General features: G+C 21.6%; 5 protein-coding genes across 5 annotated transcripts; 2 read left to right on the top strand and 3 right to left on the bottom strand. All coding sequences in view use genetic code 6, as the record gives it.

Moving 5' to 3' along the window:
• Positions 1-726: 726 nt before the first annotated feature.
• On the top strand, positions 727-1,971 carry TTHERM_00654140 (nucleotide-sugar transporter; the record flags this gene model as incomplete). Its single annotated transcript, XM_001013966.2, has 1 exon — positions 727-1,971. One exon carries the CDS (start codon positions 727-729, stop codon positions 1,969-1,971), a length of 1,245 nt encoding a protein of 414 aa, XP_001013966.2.
• Positions 1,972-3,020: 1,049 nt separating this feature from the next.
• TTHERM_00654150 (nucleotide-sugar transporter) lies at positions 3,021-4,196 on the top strand (the record flags this gene model as incomplete). The annotated part of the gene is made up of 1 exon (XM_001013967.3): positions 3,021-4,196. The coding sequence occupies one exon, from the start codon at positions 3,021-3,023 to the stop codon at positions 4,194-4,196; it is 1,176 nt and encodes a 391-aa protein (XP_001013967.1).
• Positions 4,197-6,243: 2,047 nt separating this feature from the next.
• TTHERM_00654160 (hypothetical protein) lies at positions 6,244-6,999 on the bottom strand (the record flags this gene model as incomplete). Its single annotated transcript, XM_001013968.2, has 2 exons — positions 6,658-6,999; positions 6,244-6,600 (listed from the first exon to the last, which is right to left on the bottom strand). The coding sequence occupies exons 1-2, from the start codon at positions 6,982-6,984 to the stop codon at positions 6,244-6,246; spliced, it is 684 nt and encodes a 227-aa protein (XP_001013968.2). The 5' UTR covers positions 6,985-6,999.
• A 965-nt stretch (positions 7,000-7,964) lies between these two features.
• Positions 7,965-9,179, bottom strand: TTHERM_000654159 (transmembrane protein; the record flags this gene model as incomplete). The annotated part of the gene is made up of 4 exons (XM_012797188.1): positions 7,965-8,017; positions 8,095-8,161; positions 8,272-8,605; positions 8,662-9,179. The coding sequence occupies 4 exons, from the start codon at positions 9,177-9,179 to the stop codon at positions 7,965-7,967; spliced, it is 972 nt and encodes a 323-aa protein (XP_012652642.1).
• Positions 9,180-9,728: 549 nt separating this feature from the next.
• Positions 9,729-15,775, bottom strand: TTHERM_000654158 (hypothetical protein; the record flags this gene model as incomplete). The annotated part of the gene is made up of 12 exons (XM_012797187.1): positions 9,729-10,712; positions 10,767-10,916; positions 11,025-11,605; positions 11,706-12,076; positions 12,136-12,180; positions 12,388-12,633; positions 13,947-14,049; positions 14,096-14,422; positions 14,475-14,897; positions 14,959-15,114; positions 15,175-15,444; positions 15,712-15,775. The coding sequence occupies 12 exons, from the start codon at positions 15,773-15,775 to the stop codon at positions 9,729-9,731; spliced, it is 3,720 nt and encodes a 1,239-aa protein (XP_012652641.1).
• Between the last annotated feature and the right edge of the window lie 677 nt (positions 15,776-16,452).

Below are 16,452 nucleotides of genomic sequence, written 5' to 3'. Positions count from 1 at the left end.
AAGAAAGAATAAAATCTAAAAACATTAATATATTTTTTTAAAACATCGTTTTCATTAAAAAAAAGAAAATTATTTAGTTTTCTTGAGTTATAAAAAAGTAAATATGATTATTTTTTTATTTATTTATGTATTAAAATGAATTTACTAATATTTCCACTAAAATATTAAATTAATCATTCATTTAAAAATTTGATATACCTTTCATTTGATTAATTTTTACATATTACAATTCTGATATTTTATTTGTTTTCTTTTAACTTGAATAGCGAAATTAATTTTAAAAAATCATTTTTTTATTTAAAATTTACCTTATTTTGTTAATAAAATTAATTATGTTTAAGCAATATTTCAGGCTAAATTAATTGCTTTTAAAACATCTTTTGTATTTAATTTAATTAAAATTTTGGTAATAGTGGAGATCTGGTTATAAATTAAACTAGTGAGGTTACTAATTTCATTTAAAAAAGTAAATAGTTTTAAATATAAAATAATTATTTAAAATACCAATTATTCTACATCTATTTACCAGATATGTTGAATCGATATTTTCTACTGTAGATTTTAACAGAGAAGATAAATCATCAAAATTTTTGATGAAAAGTAATTATCATTAAAATAAAAATCTTTAATTAAATTAATTATCTTTTCTAGCTTCTAATAACTAGAAGAAATTTCACCTACATTCAAGAAAGAGTTAGACTTATCAAAGGTTATAATAATTTGAAAATGAAGAAGAAATTAAAAATTAACAATTTATTAATGAACTTATATTTGGTTTTACTACTTTTAACCAGTATTTCATCATCATTGACTTTAAAAGTCTAGTAAAGATGCATTGTTGATGGAGTTTAATACAACCATCCCCTCATGTAAGTAGTAATAATGTTTATAGGCGAAGCATTAAATTACTTTAATTTTCTATTTTATAAATGGAGGCATCGAGGGGCATATGAAGCTTAAAAAAAGTATGAAATAGAAAAAATGGGTAAAATAGAAAAAATGGGTAAAATAGAAAATGTAAATAAGTTAATATTTGCAATTCCAGCTTTTATTGATTTTTTTGGTACTTTTCTTACTTTAGTTGCTATGTCAATGCTACCATTTTCCTTTTATTACATGATACGTGGAGGAAATATTATAATTACAGCTATTTTTTCTGTTCTCTTCTTAAAAAAAATACTTTATAAGCATAATTTTGTCGGATTGCTACTGAATTTCTTAGGATTCTTGACAGTAGGTATTTCTGCAATTTTAACTTCTGACACAGATTAAGATTCTACTTATCTTATTGTTGGAGTTGTATTGATTATAGTTACTTTTTTTACTACTACTTGCTAACTCGTATTTGAAGAATTGCTTTTTAAAAAGTATTACTTGCATCCTCTTGAAGTAGTTGGATGGGAAGGATTTTGGGGTATAATAATATCCCTACTAGGATTAGCTTTATTTTCAAACATTCCATGCATTAGTAATGTATAATAATGTCCAAGTGGCAAAATGGAAGATGTTCCTCAATTTTTTGAAAGTGTTTTTAATTTAAATGGGACAGATTAACCTAAATTAATAATAATGATAATTTTGAGCATGATATTTATGATGATGCTCAATGGTTTTAGTTTAACTGTGACAAAATACTCTGGCTGTTTAACAAGAGCTGTAGTAACTGCTGTGGCCCCATTCATAGTATGGATGTTTACTATAAGTATAGGTTGGGACGATTTTAATTACGGTTAATTTGCAGGCTATACTATATTAACAGTGGGAGCAATGATATATTGTGAAGTTTTAGTAATCCCCTTCTGCGGATTAGATTCCTTCAAAAATATTCCAAGTGCAAAAATATTAATGAAAATTCCAGATTAAAAATAGTCTTCTTAATAATCTCCTCTTCCTAGTACAGCAAGAAAATGCTTATTTGTAACTGCATGCTCGGAAAACCTCAATACAGAAACTGAGAAAATGGCTTATTGAATTTAAATGAATCCATTTTACTTAACAGAATAAAAAAAATTGCTCTAAAATATGATTGTAAACTAAACCAAATGTATTCATAAATACTTGAATTTTAAAAATATATGATAAGCTAATTAATTTAATTTAATTTAATGGTTCTACTAAACTAGATAAATAAAAAAACATATATAAAATCACGAAAAATTTTAGTTTTAATTAAATCTTTTACAAAAATTATAAAACTAAGCAATACTATTAATATATACTTTATATATATACTTATATATAATTTCTCAATAATCTTTGTATTCTATTTATTTAATGCTTGGCAAATTTTAAAAATTAATTTAGTTCTAATAATAGGGCAATTTTACTTAAGCTCTGTAAGAAACTGAAAATCAATTTATGTTTTCATAAATGTTTTAACATAAATAAGCATGGAATTTTATCAAATACCATTTGGATGTGTAATTATTCTAAATAAACTCAATCAGGCTTGTATTTAGAATTGATTTTAAAAATTATGTGAAGAAAATGAAAATACTTTGCATACATAAGAAAAACTACTTTTCACTAGTAGTTGAACAAATTAATTATTTTGGAGTATGCAAAACAGAAAATAATGACGAATTAGGTCTAATAATAATGTACTACCTGGTTTATTTTGGAAACAAAAACAATTGCTTGTTATCCCTTATTAAATAGATATTAATTAGGTAAGATTTTACTAGAAAATCAAAAACTAGACTATAATTATGCTCCTAAAATAAATTATCAAAACTAATTAAAGCGCTAATCAATTTTTTAATCATTCGAATCTTTTAATTTCCGCTGATTAAATATAACCATACTGCTATAACCTCTTCATTAAATTTAAGAATGCTGTCTAAGTATTTATATATTATATCATACTATAATTTGCAGCCTTAAATAGGACTACAACTATACTACTAAATATTCCACAATAATTAATTAATAAATAAATATAAAAAAACTAATTTCTGCTAAGTAAAACTTTTCCTTTCTTATTTATCTCTGATTGACTAAGAAAAAATTTATTTTAATAAATGGCAAACCTTTCAGTTGTTTAAGTTAATATTCTACTATTAACTCTGCTTTTAATCAGTATTGCTTCAGGATTGTGCTTCAAATAATAATAAAGAAGTGTCGTAAATGGAGTATAGTTTAATCACCCTTTTATGCAATCTATGCTTATGTTTATAGGTGAAGCCTTGTGCTTTTTATGGTTCATTGGATACAAGAAAAAATACAGAGAGTAATACGCAAAAGAAGCTCAGTAGGCTGCTGAAAAAGGTCTAAAGCTTGAAATAAACAAAGCCATATATGCTATACCTACACTTTTCGATTTTCTATCATCAACCGTCAGTTTCTTTGCTATGAATATGATGCCATTATCTATTTACTATATGTTCCGTGGTGCAGGTATTATGGTAACAGCTCTTTTCTCTGTTTTATTCTTAAAGCGTGTCTTATATCGTTAAAATTACCTTGGTCTCTTTCTTACAGTTGCTGGTTTTATAGTAATTGGTGTTACTGCTATCGTTTTATCAGACTCTAGTCAAGATAACAACTAATTAATTCTCGGCATCATTTTGATTATATTTTCTTTTGTTTTCACTTCAAGCTAATTAGTATTAGAAGAAAAACTCTTTTCCTAATACCACTTGAATCCTTTTGAGGTTGTAGGCTATGAAGGATTCTGGGGTATTTTCATCACTTGGATTGCTCTTAACATCTTCTCCTACATACCATGCCCTAGTAACATGGATTGTCCTGATGGAATGATGGAAAGTGTCCCTACCTTCTTTAAAACTGTTTTCACAATGGAAGGAGATGACTAACCTACTCTTTTAATTATGATAATTCTCTCAATTTTCATTATCATGCTATTAAATGGACTTGGTCTCTGTGTAACTAAGTATGCCAGTGCCATGAGTAGAAGTTTAATGGGAGTACTCTCACCATTCCTTGTCTGGATGATTACTATTGGATTAGGATGGGATAAGTGGAAAGTTGGCTAATTTGTTGGTTATGTAGTTATAACTTTTGGTGTCTTAATATACAATGAAATCATAGTCATTCCTTTGTTTGGCTTCAATCTTAACTTAAAGAAAAATATTTTGAAGCGTTAATAAGAATTAGAAGCAATACCAAAAGAATAAGAACTTGAGAAGAGAGACTCTGAAAATAAAAATCTTGCATCATCTGAAAACGCAGTATGAATTATTTTAATTTAAAAATAAAACTAATAATAATAATATAATAAATAAGAATATATAAACATATAATAAATACTCTCAAATTTTTAATATACTTTTTAAAATATAAAATTTTTGCTTTTGTATATGATTTATAAAGTTGTTAATTACTAATATTAATTACTAAATTAAGAAATTCAATAATCTTTTTTTCATAACTCCTAAAAGATAAAAATTAAGAAATGTAAATATCGAATTAAAATTTATTTTTCAATCACCTAACTTTATCATAAAAATAAATCAATTAAGAAAATAAAACTTAGATTAGGCATGAACATATTTTTAATTTTCATACACAAATAAAATTTCAAATTATCAACTAATAAACTGCCAAAAATTGAATTTTAACTTTAAAGTACGTATTGGCATTAAAATTTTTAAATTTTAAAAATTCAATCCATTCACCTAAATTTGTATTTTTAAAGTAAAATATAGTCAAGAATATACAATAGAAATTTAAAGTTTTATTTTCAATAAATTGATATATTTTAAAATCGTTTTTAAAAGATAAAACCATTTCTCAAATTTATTTATTTATTTTATTTTGGATAGTTATTTTTTAACTTTAAAAAAAAAAAAAAATTCAATAAGAGTATTACTTAAAATAAAAAAAATATATTATTAAAATAAAACTCAAATAGATAAAATAAAAATATTAGAGCAAATATTTAATTTTTTTTATTGTATACTCAAATTTTAATGTATTTTTTTTCTTAATGAATTTCAATTTTTCAATAAAATAAGAATGAGAAAATTATCAAAACTATCCAAAATAAAATAAGTAAATTTAAGATATCTAAAATATATTAAATATCTTGAATGAAATAAAAATATTTAAATTAGATTTTTGTAAGTTCTATCAATAGTTTTATTATATTTCACAGTAAAATAAAAATTTAAGGTGTGGGTTGTTTTTGAAATGAAAAAATATAAAAACTATTTTTAAAATATCTTGTATTTATAATAGGTAAATAAGTCATGTAGTTTTTAATTGAATTTTCAATTAAATGTATATTTTCTGTGTTTTGCTTTACTTTTAGAAATAATTTGCTTTATAAGTTTGAAATTTTTGACAATATTGTTAAAATTTTGAAAAAAGAAGCTATTAATTTAAAAAATAAAAGTTAAAATAATAAAATACTAAATCAATAAAAAATTAATATCAATTCATTTAAAAAAAAATTTTTTAATCAATAACTCTTATATATACTGAAAGAGTGAGCTTTTATTTACTTTCTAACCATAGAAGTAATTATTTGAAACAACTCATAGATGTACTGATTTAAAAAAAAAGGGAGATTCAGGTGTAGGTAGAATTTCATCACTATTGAAGAAATGTAGAAAGATATTATTTACCTAATCCTATGGAAATAAATATGAAGAACTAAGAATCTCAATCTACTTCATGGTAATCCCCCAATCTCCCTCTAACTTATAATTTTTATTTTTTTTATAACTGTTTTATGTTTAAAAATGTCTTGCTTTTAATTTTTTTAAATAAATGCATAAATAAATCAATTAAAAAATAAAAATAAAAATTTTTTCTTAATTAACCATCACTATTTTAAATTTTTGTAATAATTTTGGTTAAAAGTAAATTCTAAGATTAAGCAATCACTGATAATTGGTAAAAGATAAATAAAATGAAATAATCTAAAATAAAATTATATAGAATGAGATTTATAAAAAATAATGTAAAAAATATATTTTTCTATTTTGTATTTTAAAAACTTAAAATCAATGGTACATTTTTGTTTTTTTTTATTACAAATAAAATTGTAAGTACTAATTTTTATATAAAAAATTTCATAAATTGAGATAAGTAAATCTATAATTGATTTGATTAAAATTATTAAAGATAAAAATAATTACTATTTTACATTATTTAATTTAAAATTTATTAAAGTATATTTAAAATTCAAACAAGAAATTTATTCATTTTGTTATTATTTTTAATTAATTAAAATAAATAAAATCAATTATTTTATTTTAAACTATTTTAGTTAGATAATCAATTATCATTTGATGCTTAATATTTCTATTAATTAGCATTTAAGTTTTAAAAAGTTTTAAATTAAGTTTATTTTAAATTAAACTTTTGATTTTCAGAACTAGGTTAAGTTTCTTCGTCAATTTTTTAGTCATCAAAAATGCTACTCTAAGCTTTATCTTCTATCTTAATGTTATTAGGTGAAAAGTTATTTTATAATTGATAATTAAAATTAGAGTTTTCTAATTAAATTTGAGGTTCTAAAGTATCATTTAAACTCTAATTTTCATAATATTAGCTTGATTTAACCCTATTAAAAAGTTAGCTTTTTTTGGCTAAAAATGAGTTTATCTGTTGATTAATTATTTGATCTATTTGCTATTTTTGTTATTTATAAATTTTAAATAAATATTTTTTTATTTATAAAAATTATACTTTTTAATTAATTGAGCTTTCAATTATTTATTGGCTATAAATTAAACTTATTGGATCTCTTTACATCTCTATATTTTATGAGTTTTGAGCTTTGGTTTTTAGTACTGGTGTTAAAGATTATTAGTTTTGAATATATTGTTGGCCTAAAAGAACTGAAGCAGCTTATAATCTATCAACTTTTAATTTTCCAGTCCACAAATTAATTATATTTTTTTCACTCATAACTTATCTAAATGATTTTACCCATCTCTTTTATAAATAAATAATTTTTTTCTTTTTCGAGAAGAAATATTTTTTGCAGCATGTAAATTTAATGAAAAAAATCATAATTCTTTCTATATTTGACTGCTATTACTTTAAATAGGCTTAAGTAATTAATCTAAAACACCATAATATGTATAATGAATTTATAATTGTTATTGAAATAATTGCAAATAGCCACCAGAATAAGCTTTGTTGATTATGATAAGCAATAAATCCAAAATAAATAGAAAAACTCATAATTATAGTTTATGATAAATCCAATTTTTCATAGCTCTTAGTTTTATACGGAGATACAAAGAGAAGCAAGATTCCATACAAGCAAACGATAAAAAATATGAACAAAATCTAATTAATTTTTATTTTTTTAAATAAAATATAAAATATTTTAAATTTACTTTATTAGGAATATTGTACTCATAAAAAACTAAGCAGCACATGATAAATAGTTTCATATACATCTTTATGAATTCCCAATACCAAAATTTGTCTCTGTACTCGCTTGTCATTAAAATATATTTTTTTGTTTTTGATTTTCTTTTTGATTTTTGAGATTATTTGATAACCAAAGCTATAAGAAATGGTATAAATATACTAAATATTAAAACTATAGGTAAAATTAAAGCTAATGACCATTAATAATATTCTTTTGTTAAGCATTAATAAAGGATGTTAAATTAGATGTACTTAATTTATCCTATATAGAATAATTAGAATATTTTTTTTACTTGAAGAAATAATATACAAAATTACCTATTTATCGGCATTTTATTAGACTGATCGCATTCTTGAAAATGCTAGGCTAAAAGTATAAGAAGCAATATAAAAATGAAGTATAAATGTAGAGTACTTTTTTTGAGGGGTTATTTTTGTATTTAATAAAACCTGTTAAGAAAAAAACCAAAAAGCAGGTAATAGGAAGAATTACTGAAATTATAATTTAAATATAGATCATGTTAATACCAGTTTTCTGATATAACTCATAGAAAAAGCACTCAAAAGAAAAGAATACTAAAATAGTTGGATTTGAAATTATATTTAAAGTATCATTAATGTGGTTTGGTATATTAATCTAAAACGTTGACAACACCATAATTATCTAGAAATAATTCAAAACTAATTTCAATAAGACTGAAGTTTCATATATATTTTATTGTAAATCTTATTTTTTAACACCTCTTTTATCTAATATATAAAATAATCTGCTTATAACTCCATCAACACTTAATTTCGCACTTATAATCTTGTATTTTAAAAAATAAATTAGGTTTAATAGAGCTTTAATAACCTTTATAAATTGTGTCTATATTAGAATGAGTAAAATTGATAATTATAATTATAAAATTTTTATACATAAAACAGCATCAAGCCTACAATTTTCAAGGAATTAATAATTTTATTGCCACATGATCCACATTCAAAGTTTCCAGTATTAGAATAGTTATTTTTTATATCACAACTTTCACACAGAGGTCCTATATGAGCCTGTGAACATATCAAATTAGTTTAGCCTCCAAGACAATTTTATGGGGCATTTATACATTCTATTATCTCGTCTGTCTGATCATTTATTCTCCAGTAACCCTTTTTAACATCAATTATATGACCTCCTGGGCAATTAGCATGAACACTGCATTATTTACAATCTATGCTAGTATTATTTAAACTTGGATATACTAAAGAATACCTTTAAATTATAAAAAATGTAAATTTTTTGTTTATCTTATAATGAAAAAAAAATACGTTCCATATTCGCATTAATTGCATGAATAAAGCTTTTCTGGAGGGTTTTATGTCAAATCTTCATAGACAATATAAATTTCCCCTCTAATACAAGGACGTAAATTTATTTCTAAAAAAACTTGATAATTCTATTTTTAGCTCTATAAATCAATAGTTAAAGACAAAAAAACTGATTTTCCAGGAATACCAGTTACTACTAAATTGCTTACATTATAATAGCCTATAAATTCAAATTCTTGCTAAAAGCTAGTAATTGCAAAAGGAGAACTAGATAAGTTTTATGCTTTTTTTACTGATAAAGTTAAATCATAATTCAGACTTTAAGCTATTGTAACATATGAACTATCAATTGTATTTCCCTCTTCATCAATAAGTTAGAATATTAAACTAGGAAGAGGTTTACCACTTACTTAATGATTAATTCTATAGATTATATTGCCAGCTGAATCATAATAAGTTATATATTTAAAAGAATGAACTTCGCTGCTTAACTTGATTTATTTTGGAATTGAAAACATGTTTTTCCCAAATGAGTTTTCTGAATAAAAATAAAATTGAATTTATTTTTTTAATTATTAATTTTATCAATATTACTTGCACTATTAGACGATATGCTTGAGATAGAATCAAAAAAAGGTTTCTATCCTTAATAATAAACTCCTCCACCTGCTATTTTAGCTAGATTGAATTGAATCGAGGTTTAAAATATTGAAGCTAATTTTTATTTTTTTTTCGATATCAATTAAAATTCAAAATAAATTCCTCCTCCTTGCTATGCTGTGTTATTTTTAAAAATATTACCTTAAAGTATAATTTGATTTTAGTCTTAATTAGAAATAAATGCTAAACCCCCTCCTAAGCCATATTAAGCAATATTATTATAAAATTATGAATTAACAATTTCCAATTATTAATTTATATTTAAAATATTAATAGCTCCTCCATTTCCATAGCATTAATTATCCGTGAAATTACAACTTTTAATTTTACCTCCTGAATTAATCAAAAGCACACTTCCTCCATTACAAAACTAATTTAAACAACTTATGTTGGCAAAAAGAGAATTTTCAAGATATAGAGTAGATTATGTTAGAGTTAAAACACTAAACTAAGAGCTTTAATCTTGTTAGATATTAGTTTGTAATTACCTATTAACTCGATTGATAATTCTATGAATAAAAATTAATTTAATATAATTATTTATATTAATGAATATTTATTTACTATATATTTGTTAGGTTAGATTATATTAAAGACAGCATTGATTAACCAATATTTATAAAGTTTGTTTAAGACAAAAAACAGTTATAGAAATTCGATTATTGAATTTATATACTACTTTTATATTAGCCACTCAAAAATAAAATTTAAGGATTTTTATTTCTACTCTTGTTAGATAATATTTGATTTTGATTGATGTCCATTTGGGTTATTACTAAAAAACTTGACTATAATGCTATAAATTAACTTATCTAACCAAATTGGCTGATATAATAGCTTACCATTTTACTGTAATCTAGTAGTAATGCGAAATTATATAAACTTGAGCTAAATTAATTAATAGTTATATTCGAATTTTATGAAAAGATTAGTCCTCCTTCCTAAGAAAATAAATTATAAGAAGTACAATTTTAGAAATTTAATTGAGGATAAGATTCCTGATAAGCCACTTATTTATTTATATTATAAACCTATTATATAAATATGGCTCCACCTCTTTTTGAAATTATATTTTTAAATATACAATTATTCACGCTTACATATGTTTAATTTTAAGCTTCACCTACATAAATAGCACCTCCGTCATTTTAAGAAATCAAAAAATCAAATTAGCATTAATAAAACGAGTAATTAGCTGATTAAATTCTTGGCCTTATAGTGAAAACTGCTCCAAAAGAGGCTTATCCTTTAGTAAAATTAGATGAAATAACACTCAGATTATCTGTCTCAAAGTTTATGAAACCACCTTAAAAGTTAGAACTTTGATAGTTATTATTTTGAAAGTTGCAGTTACTCATGCTAATTTTATTCAAATTTCCAAAAACTACAGTCTATTTAAATATAAATGAATTTATTTCAAAAATATAGAAAAGTAAAATTTTTACAGATTAAGATTAAGTTGTTAAATTAAGAAACTAAGAATCTTAAATTTCTAAATTAGATAAAGGAGCATAAATTAGCAAGCAAGAACTTTATTTTTAAATAACTATTTAAGGAGTTTAAAATGTAATTTCAGAGAAAATAAACTTTTAAAGCTTTAAATAAAGATATTAAAAGCTATATATATAAATAGTAGAAGACTGTTAATGCTAACTAGCTGTACTTATAAAGATATTTTTAAAACTATTATTGATTAAAGTTACTTATTGTTAATAAATTTATTGTATATCTGAGTCTTCGTTAGAATATATCTATATGACATAGCCGTTCAAAATGTTTTTATTTTCAAAACTACTATTAGATAAAGTAAAGTTTAGCTATGCGAATTATTATGCATTAATGCAGGCTTAATCAAAAATATTATTTTCAACCAAATTATTAAAGCAATTATACTTATCTATATATAATTGTGATGCACCAATCAAAAATAAAAAAGTGATTTAGTTATCAATATCTTAAACTTGTGAAATTAATGTTTATTACATCTAATCAAGAGCAATTTAATAAACTTAAATGATATTTTAGGAAGCTATATTATCATAGGTATTCATTGATTCACATTCATTTAATTAGAATTATATATAGTCACAATTATAGAGTTTTGTATTTTAAAATACAGAAGATATCAGATAAAATTATTAATTTGCTCCTCCTTAGCTCTAAGAAATCGGTTAACAATCAATAATAAGAGCTTGTATTTATGGATCACTAATTAAAAAAGTATTATTCACTAAATTAACTTATGTAATATTCCAATATGTCTAAATGCTTAAAGAATTTAATCCTATAATTTTATATTAAGTTAAAAAAAAATAAAATAAATGTTTGTTTTTAATGGATTAAAGTATGATGAAAAATTAAAAAATATAATTATTTAAATTTACCAAATAAAGTAAAGTCTTAGATGACATTTTGACTAAATGTTATATTGAATAATGTTACATTTTAAGCCATAAAAAAGTATTAGGAGATATAAATAGAGCTGTCTGTGTTTAATTATAAATTATTTTTAAATGTTGAATTTTCTATGATTAAATTAATTTAATTAGTCGAATAGAGGAAGTTTGTATTTTCAAAGTAATTTCCTTCAAAATCTAAGTTTTTCAAAACAATTAAGTAATCATTTTAGATAACATTTATTAGCGTTGTTACATTTATAAAGCTTTGGTTCTACACTAAAAGATTTTATATATTCAATTCAGCTTATTATAAAAATATTTCAGGTACTATGATAAGACTGTTACTGATTGTTTTACTGTTTTTAAATATTTAAAAAAATGGTTAAATTTTCTGAAAATTTAGCTAAATACTTACTTATCAAAACAAATATTGACATCATCAATTTTAAAGTACTAAGCGCTAATTATTATGGTAGGTTATTTTTATTTTTGGTTTAAATTTACATTTTTTAGAGAGATATATGTGAAATTTTGTTGATAAAAAGATTCATTTAGGGTTAATACAGCTTTTGTAGATGTTAAGGAGCTTTAATTGAGGAAATTACTCGATTAAATGGATAAGTTTATTGTTTTATTTTAATTTTATTACTAATTTAAATAAGCATACCAACTTCTCCACTCAAACTAAGTGTCTTGTTAAATATTAATGTTATAGTTGACATTAACTGAGGAGAGTAAAGTATTCAGTTATGATAATTTATAATTAGAAATTAATAATAATTCAGATCTCTATAATATGCTATTAGTTGAGAAAATATTTGATAGATCACTATTGTTTTCTTGATTTATATTTACATCATAATTACAATATTAGTAAGCACATTAATTATTCAAACAACTATTCATATCTATTCTATTTTTTTAAATTTTAATATATTTTATTAAATAATTTTGTTAAAAATAAAATTAGAATTTAATATCAATTATAAAATTTAGATATTTAAAAGATAAATTTTGAAAGAAAATTAATTAATTAATTTTATTTACATTTATATTTCGTAGTTTGGTTATAATTTTATAATTTAGTGATTTTAAGTGCTAGTAAAGATGATAGAGCTATTTGGTACAAGATTATTATCATTTAAACTCGTTAAATATTAGATACTAAAATTTATTGCATTTAAATAGAGAATTCTTATTTCTGATCCTAAGTAGCATACCAATAAATTTATATCATTCATATACTAAAGTTTAATAATATTTGGTAAATTAGTTTCTTTATAATCTGATGATTTAGGAATAAAAGCTTTTTTAACTTGAATTTAAACATCACTTAAGAGATTTTAATTATAAGTGATAATAGAAGTAGATAAAATATTATTAATTTTTGAAGTATTGCAATAAAATTAAATTACAAAATTGTTTATAGAAGGTATCAAATTAAGAGAAACAAACTAAGTTATATTTAAAACTGATCTATTTGAGAATGCTTTTATGATATTTTATATATAACTTAATAAGAAGAATTTTTTGTAAATTTAAGTTTAGTTTTATTGATCTAAATATGGTTTAATAAAGGCTATTTAATCCTCAGTAATTATGAACAAGTTTTATTAGGAATCCATACTAAAATTTAAGAGTGAGATTGTATCGCTATCTTATTATTATATCTTATATGATGTTTAATAATAAATATTGTTAGTTGAAAGATTTATAATTAAAGCATGCACATACGAGTCTTTTTTTAAGGTTATACTACCAGTCTAAGATTAATTTAAACTTAATTTACAATATAAACTAAATGTAAAAGTTTAAGCTGAAAAGAAAAGCAAAGCATACTTTTAATAATTTTAAGTATATGAAAAAACTTGAAAGAAGTTATTTATTGTTAAATTGTATTTTTCTAAATTAAATGTACCATTTATAATTTACTTTCCATCAAAATATTTATATGAAAAAGAATTAATGAGTGTTAAGTTTTTATTAGTAATATTGGTTGGACATTTATTTTTTATTAAAGGTGTGTATAACTAATATTAATTCTAAATAATAGAAAATATCTGATCTGTACCCAAAATAAAATTTTAAATTTGAATAGAATAATTAGCTTGGATTATTTACTAACTTGAATTGTTTGTTAAAAAATTATATTTTTAGTAAAATAATTAACCTAATTAACTAGTAGCATTATAATTTATTGTACTTATTGTACTCATTATGTTTTACTAACTATCATAGTAAGAACTGTCTATGCTGTTATTGCTATCTATTTATAATATTTATGTGAGTAAGCTCATTAACAAAAAAGTTGAATTTATTTTTGTATTTTCTTTTTATTTAATTAAAATTTTTATTCAATTAAAAAAAATGTTTACTTAAATAATTTTAAAGAGAATAACTCTTAGAAGAATTAGAAAATGTGTTTTATGAGTTAGATGTTGTTAGATTTGAAATATCAATTGATTAGATATATCCATTTGTGTATCCTATCAATAGAAAAGAACTGTTTGGAATATTTAGATATTCTAAGCACTATGCATACCATGCTAAATCTATTTTATTTGATGCATTTTAGATCTAAAATTAGTTTTAAATTAAGTCATCCAATTTAAAGATTATGATTTGAGTCTAAGATTTCACAAAAGCAACATAATTACTTCTATTAGAAACAAAGCTAAATATTAGAGTTATAAGTGAAGAGCCTATATTTTTCAATAAAAATAAGTATTCATTAAAGTCGCAAATTATATATACCCATTTATATTGAAGCTAAAGGAGAAGAAAACATTTGAGATGCTAAAAACGTATTTGGAGATGTATCTTGCTTTAAATTCTTTAAATCTACAAAAATTAAATTATTTAAATAATTTTATTTTGGAGCTGTAGATATTGCTTATCCAAACTAAAGAGCAAGAATTGATGAGCCATCTAAATGGCCAAAAGAAAGTATTACATAATCACTAATAAATGGGTTCCAAATTAAATTATCATTAAAATTTTCTAAATTTAAAATGGTGGGGATACTACTAAAGTATAATAAAGAATTTTAATTCATCCCTATTAATACATGTGTTTAACTAGAAAATCCATTAAATCCTGTAACATTCTAAGCTATTATAAATTTTGTTGGCTAAATTGAGTAGCTATAAGTACTTGCTATTGAGAGATTAGTTTGAACTAAATAATTTATAAAATTTATAAAAAGCTTTATTGATTAAAATATTATATTTATTCTTACTTTGAAATAGAGAAGCCAGAGTCATATTTTCTTAATAAACTAGAACTTGAGTATTTTTTTAATCAAAATCTATTTATATAATGATTAATTCTTAAGTAGAAGTAAATTAAACTAAATTATTTAAGGCAAGAGTTTATGATTTCACATATTATTAATCTATTTAATTATTTAAAAAGTATTCATAAATTTATATCTTTGATGATAATAATATAATACTTTGATTTGAAATCTGCTAAATTATGTTAAAACTATCGTATTCATAAGAATTGTATGTTAATATTTCTGTTTTAGTTAGTGCAATTACTTAGCCATTTAGATTAGTTGAGAGAGAAATAATTCCATTTGGATCCTTCAATGGAGTATCTTGATAACTGACAACTTGGCCATCTCTTATGTCACGTACGAATATTCTATTAGATTAATCAGAAGATAAAAATATAGTAGACTCTTAAATGTAGTTTAAATCAGTGATTTATGAGCCATGTCCTAATTATGTTTAATTAAAATTTGATATTAAAAAAAATAATTTATCCTAAAATTATCTTCAAAACCTTAAATTATTCTCAAACTAGGGCAAATTAAATCAGAATAAGGTAGCTCAAAGCATTTTATAGCTTATAAAACTAAAAAAAACGCTAATAGGGAACTTTTTTTTATCATTTATTTCATATTGTTTAGAGAAATATTTATTTAGTAGTTCTATAAAACAAAATTTTTTAATCAATCTAAATATGTTAATTAGTTAATTAAAACTTCTCCCTTTAACAATTTCTATTTGAATCTGATTGAGTAAATTAATATGATTATGAATGAACATCTTTTAATTAATAAACATTTCTCAAGTCTATCAAAAAAAAATAAATAAAAATAAACTTAGGTTTAACATAATCAAAATATAAAATAAACAAATAAATAAATAAATAAATAAATAATTTAATTTATAAAATATTTTTAATCAATAATATATTTTTTATCAAAATATAAATGCATTTGGAGGTAAATTTTGGATTAATAATATTAAAATTTGATATGTAGTTAATATTTTACATTTATGTAAATAATGCCTTTAAATTACTAAATAAAATTACATAAATTCAAGAATTTGAATTATCTAAAATAAATATAAAATAAGATAATGTATATTTAGCTGCTTATGAATGAACCAAAATTATATTTAATTTTTCACAATCAAAGTTGAATAAAAAAATTTTGAAAATTTAAACAAAAAGCTAAAATATAGATGACTGAGCATACTTTCTTCTTTCATAAGTTTTATATAATAGCTTAGAAAATAAAAATAAATTCAGATTATTATTTTACTAGAAAATATTCTTTAGTGTGATTAAATATAAAATAAATATATTTAATAAAATATTATAAATATCAAAAAAAATATTTTAATCTTTTGCTTGAAAAACATTCAAATTTATGATTTATGTTTTAATTTAAATTAAGAAATATTAAATTAGATAAATTTATATTAAAGAAAATAAA

Source organism: Tetrahymena thermophila (genome assembly GCF_000189635.1).
Source record: "Tetrahymena thermophila SB210 genomic scaffold scf_8254667, whole genome shotgun sequence".
NCBI lineage: Eukaryota > Ciliophora > Oligohymenophorea > Hymenostomatida > Tetrahymenidae > Tetrahymena > Tetrahymena thermophila.
This window is presented reverse-complemented; position numbering and strand designations above follow the sequence as displayed.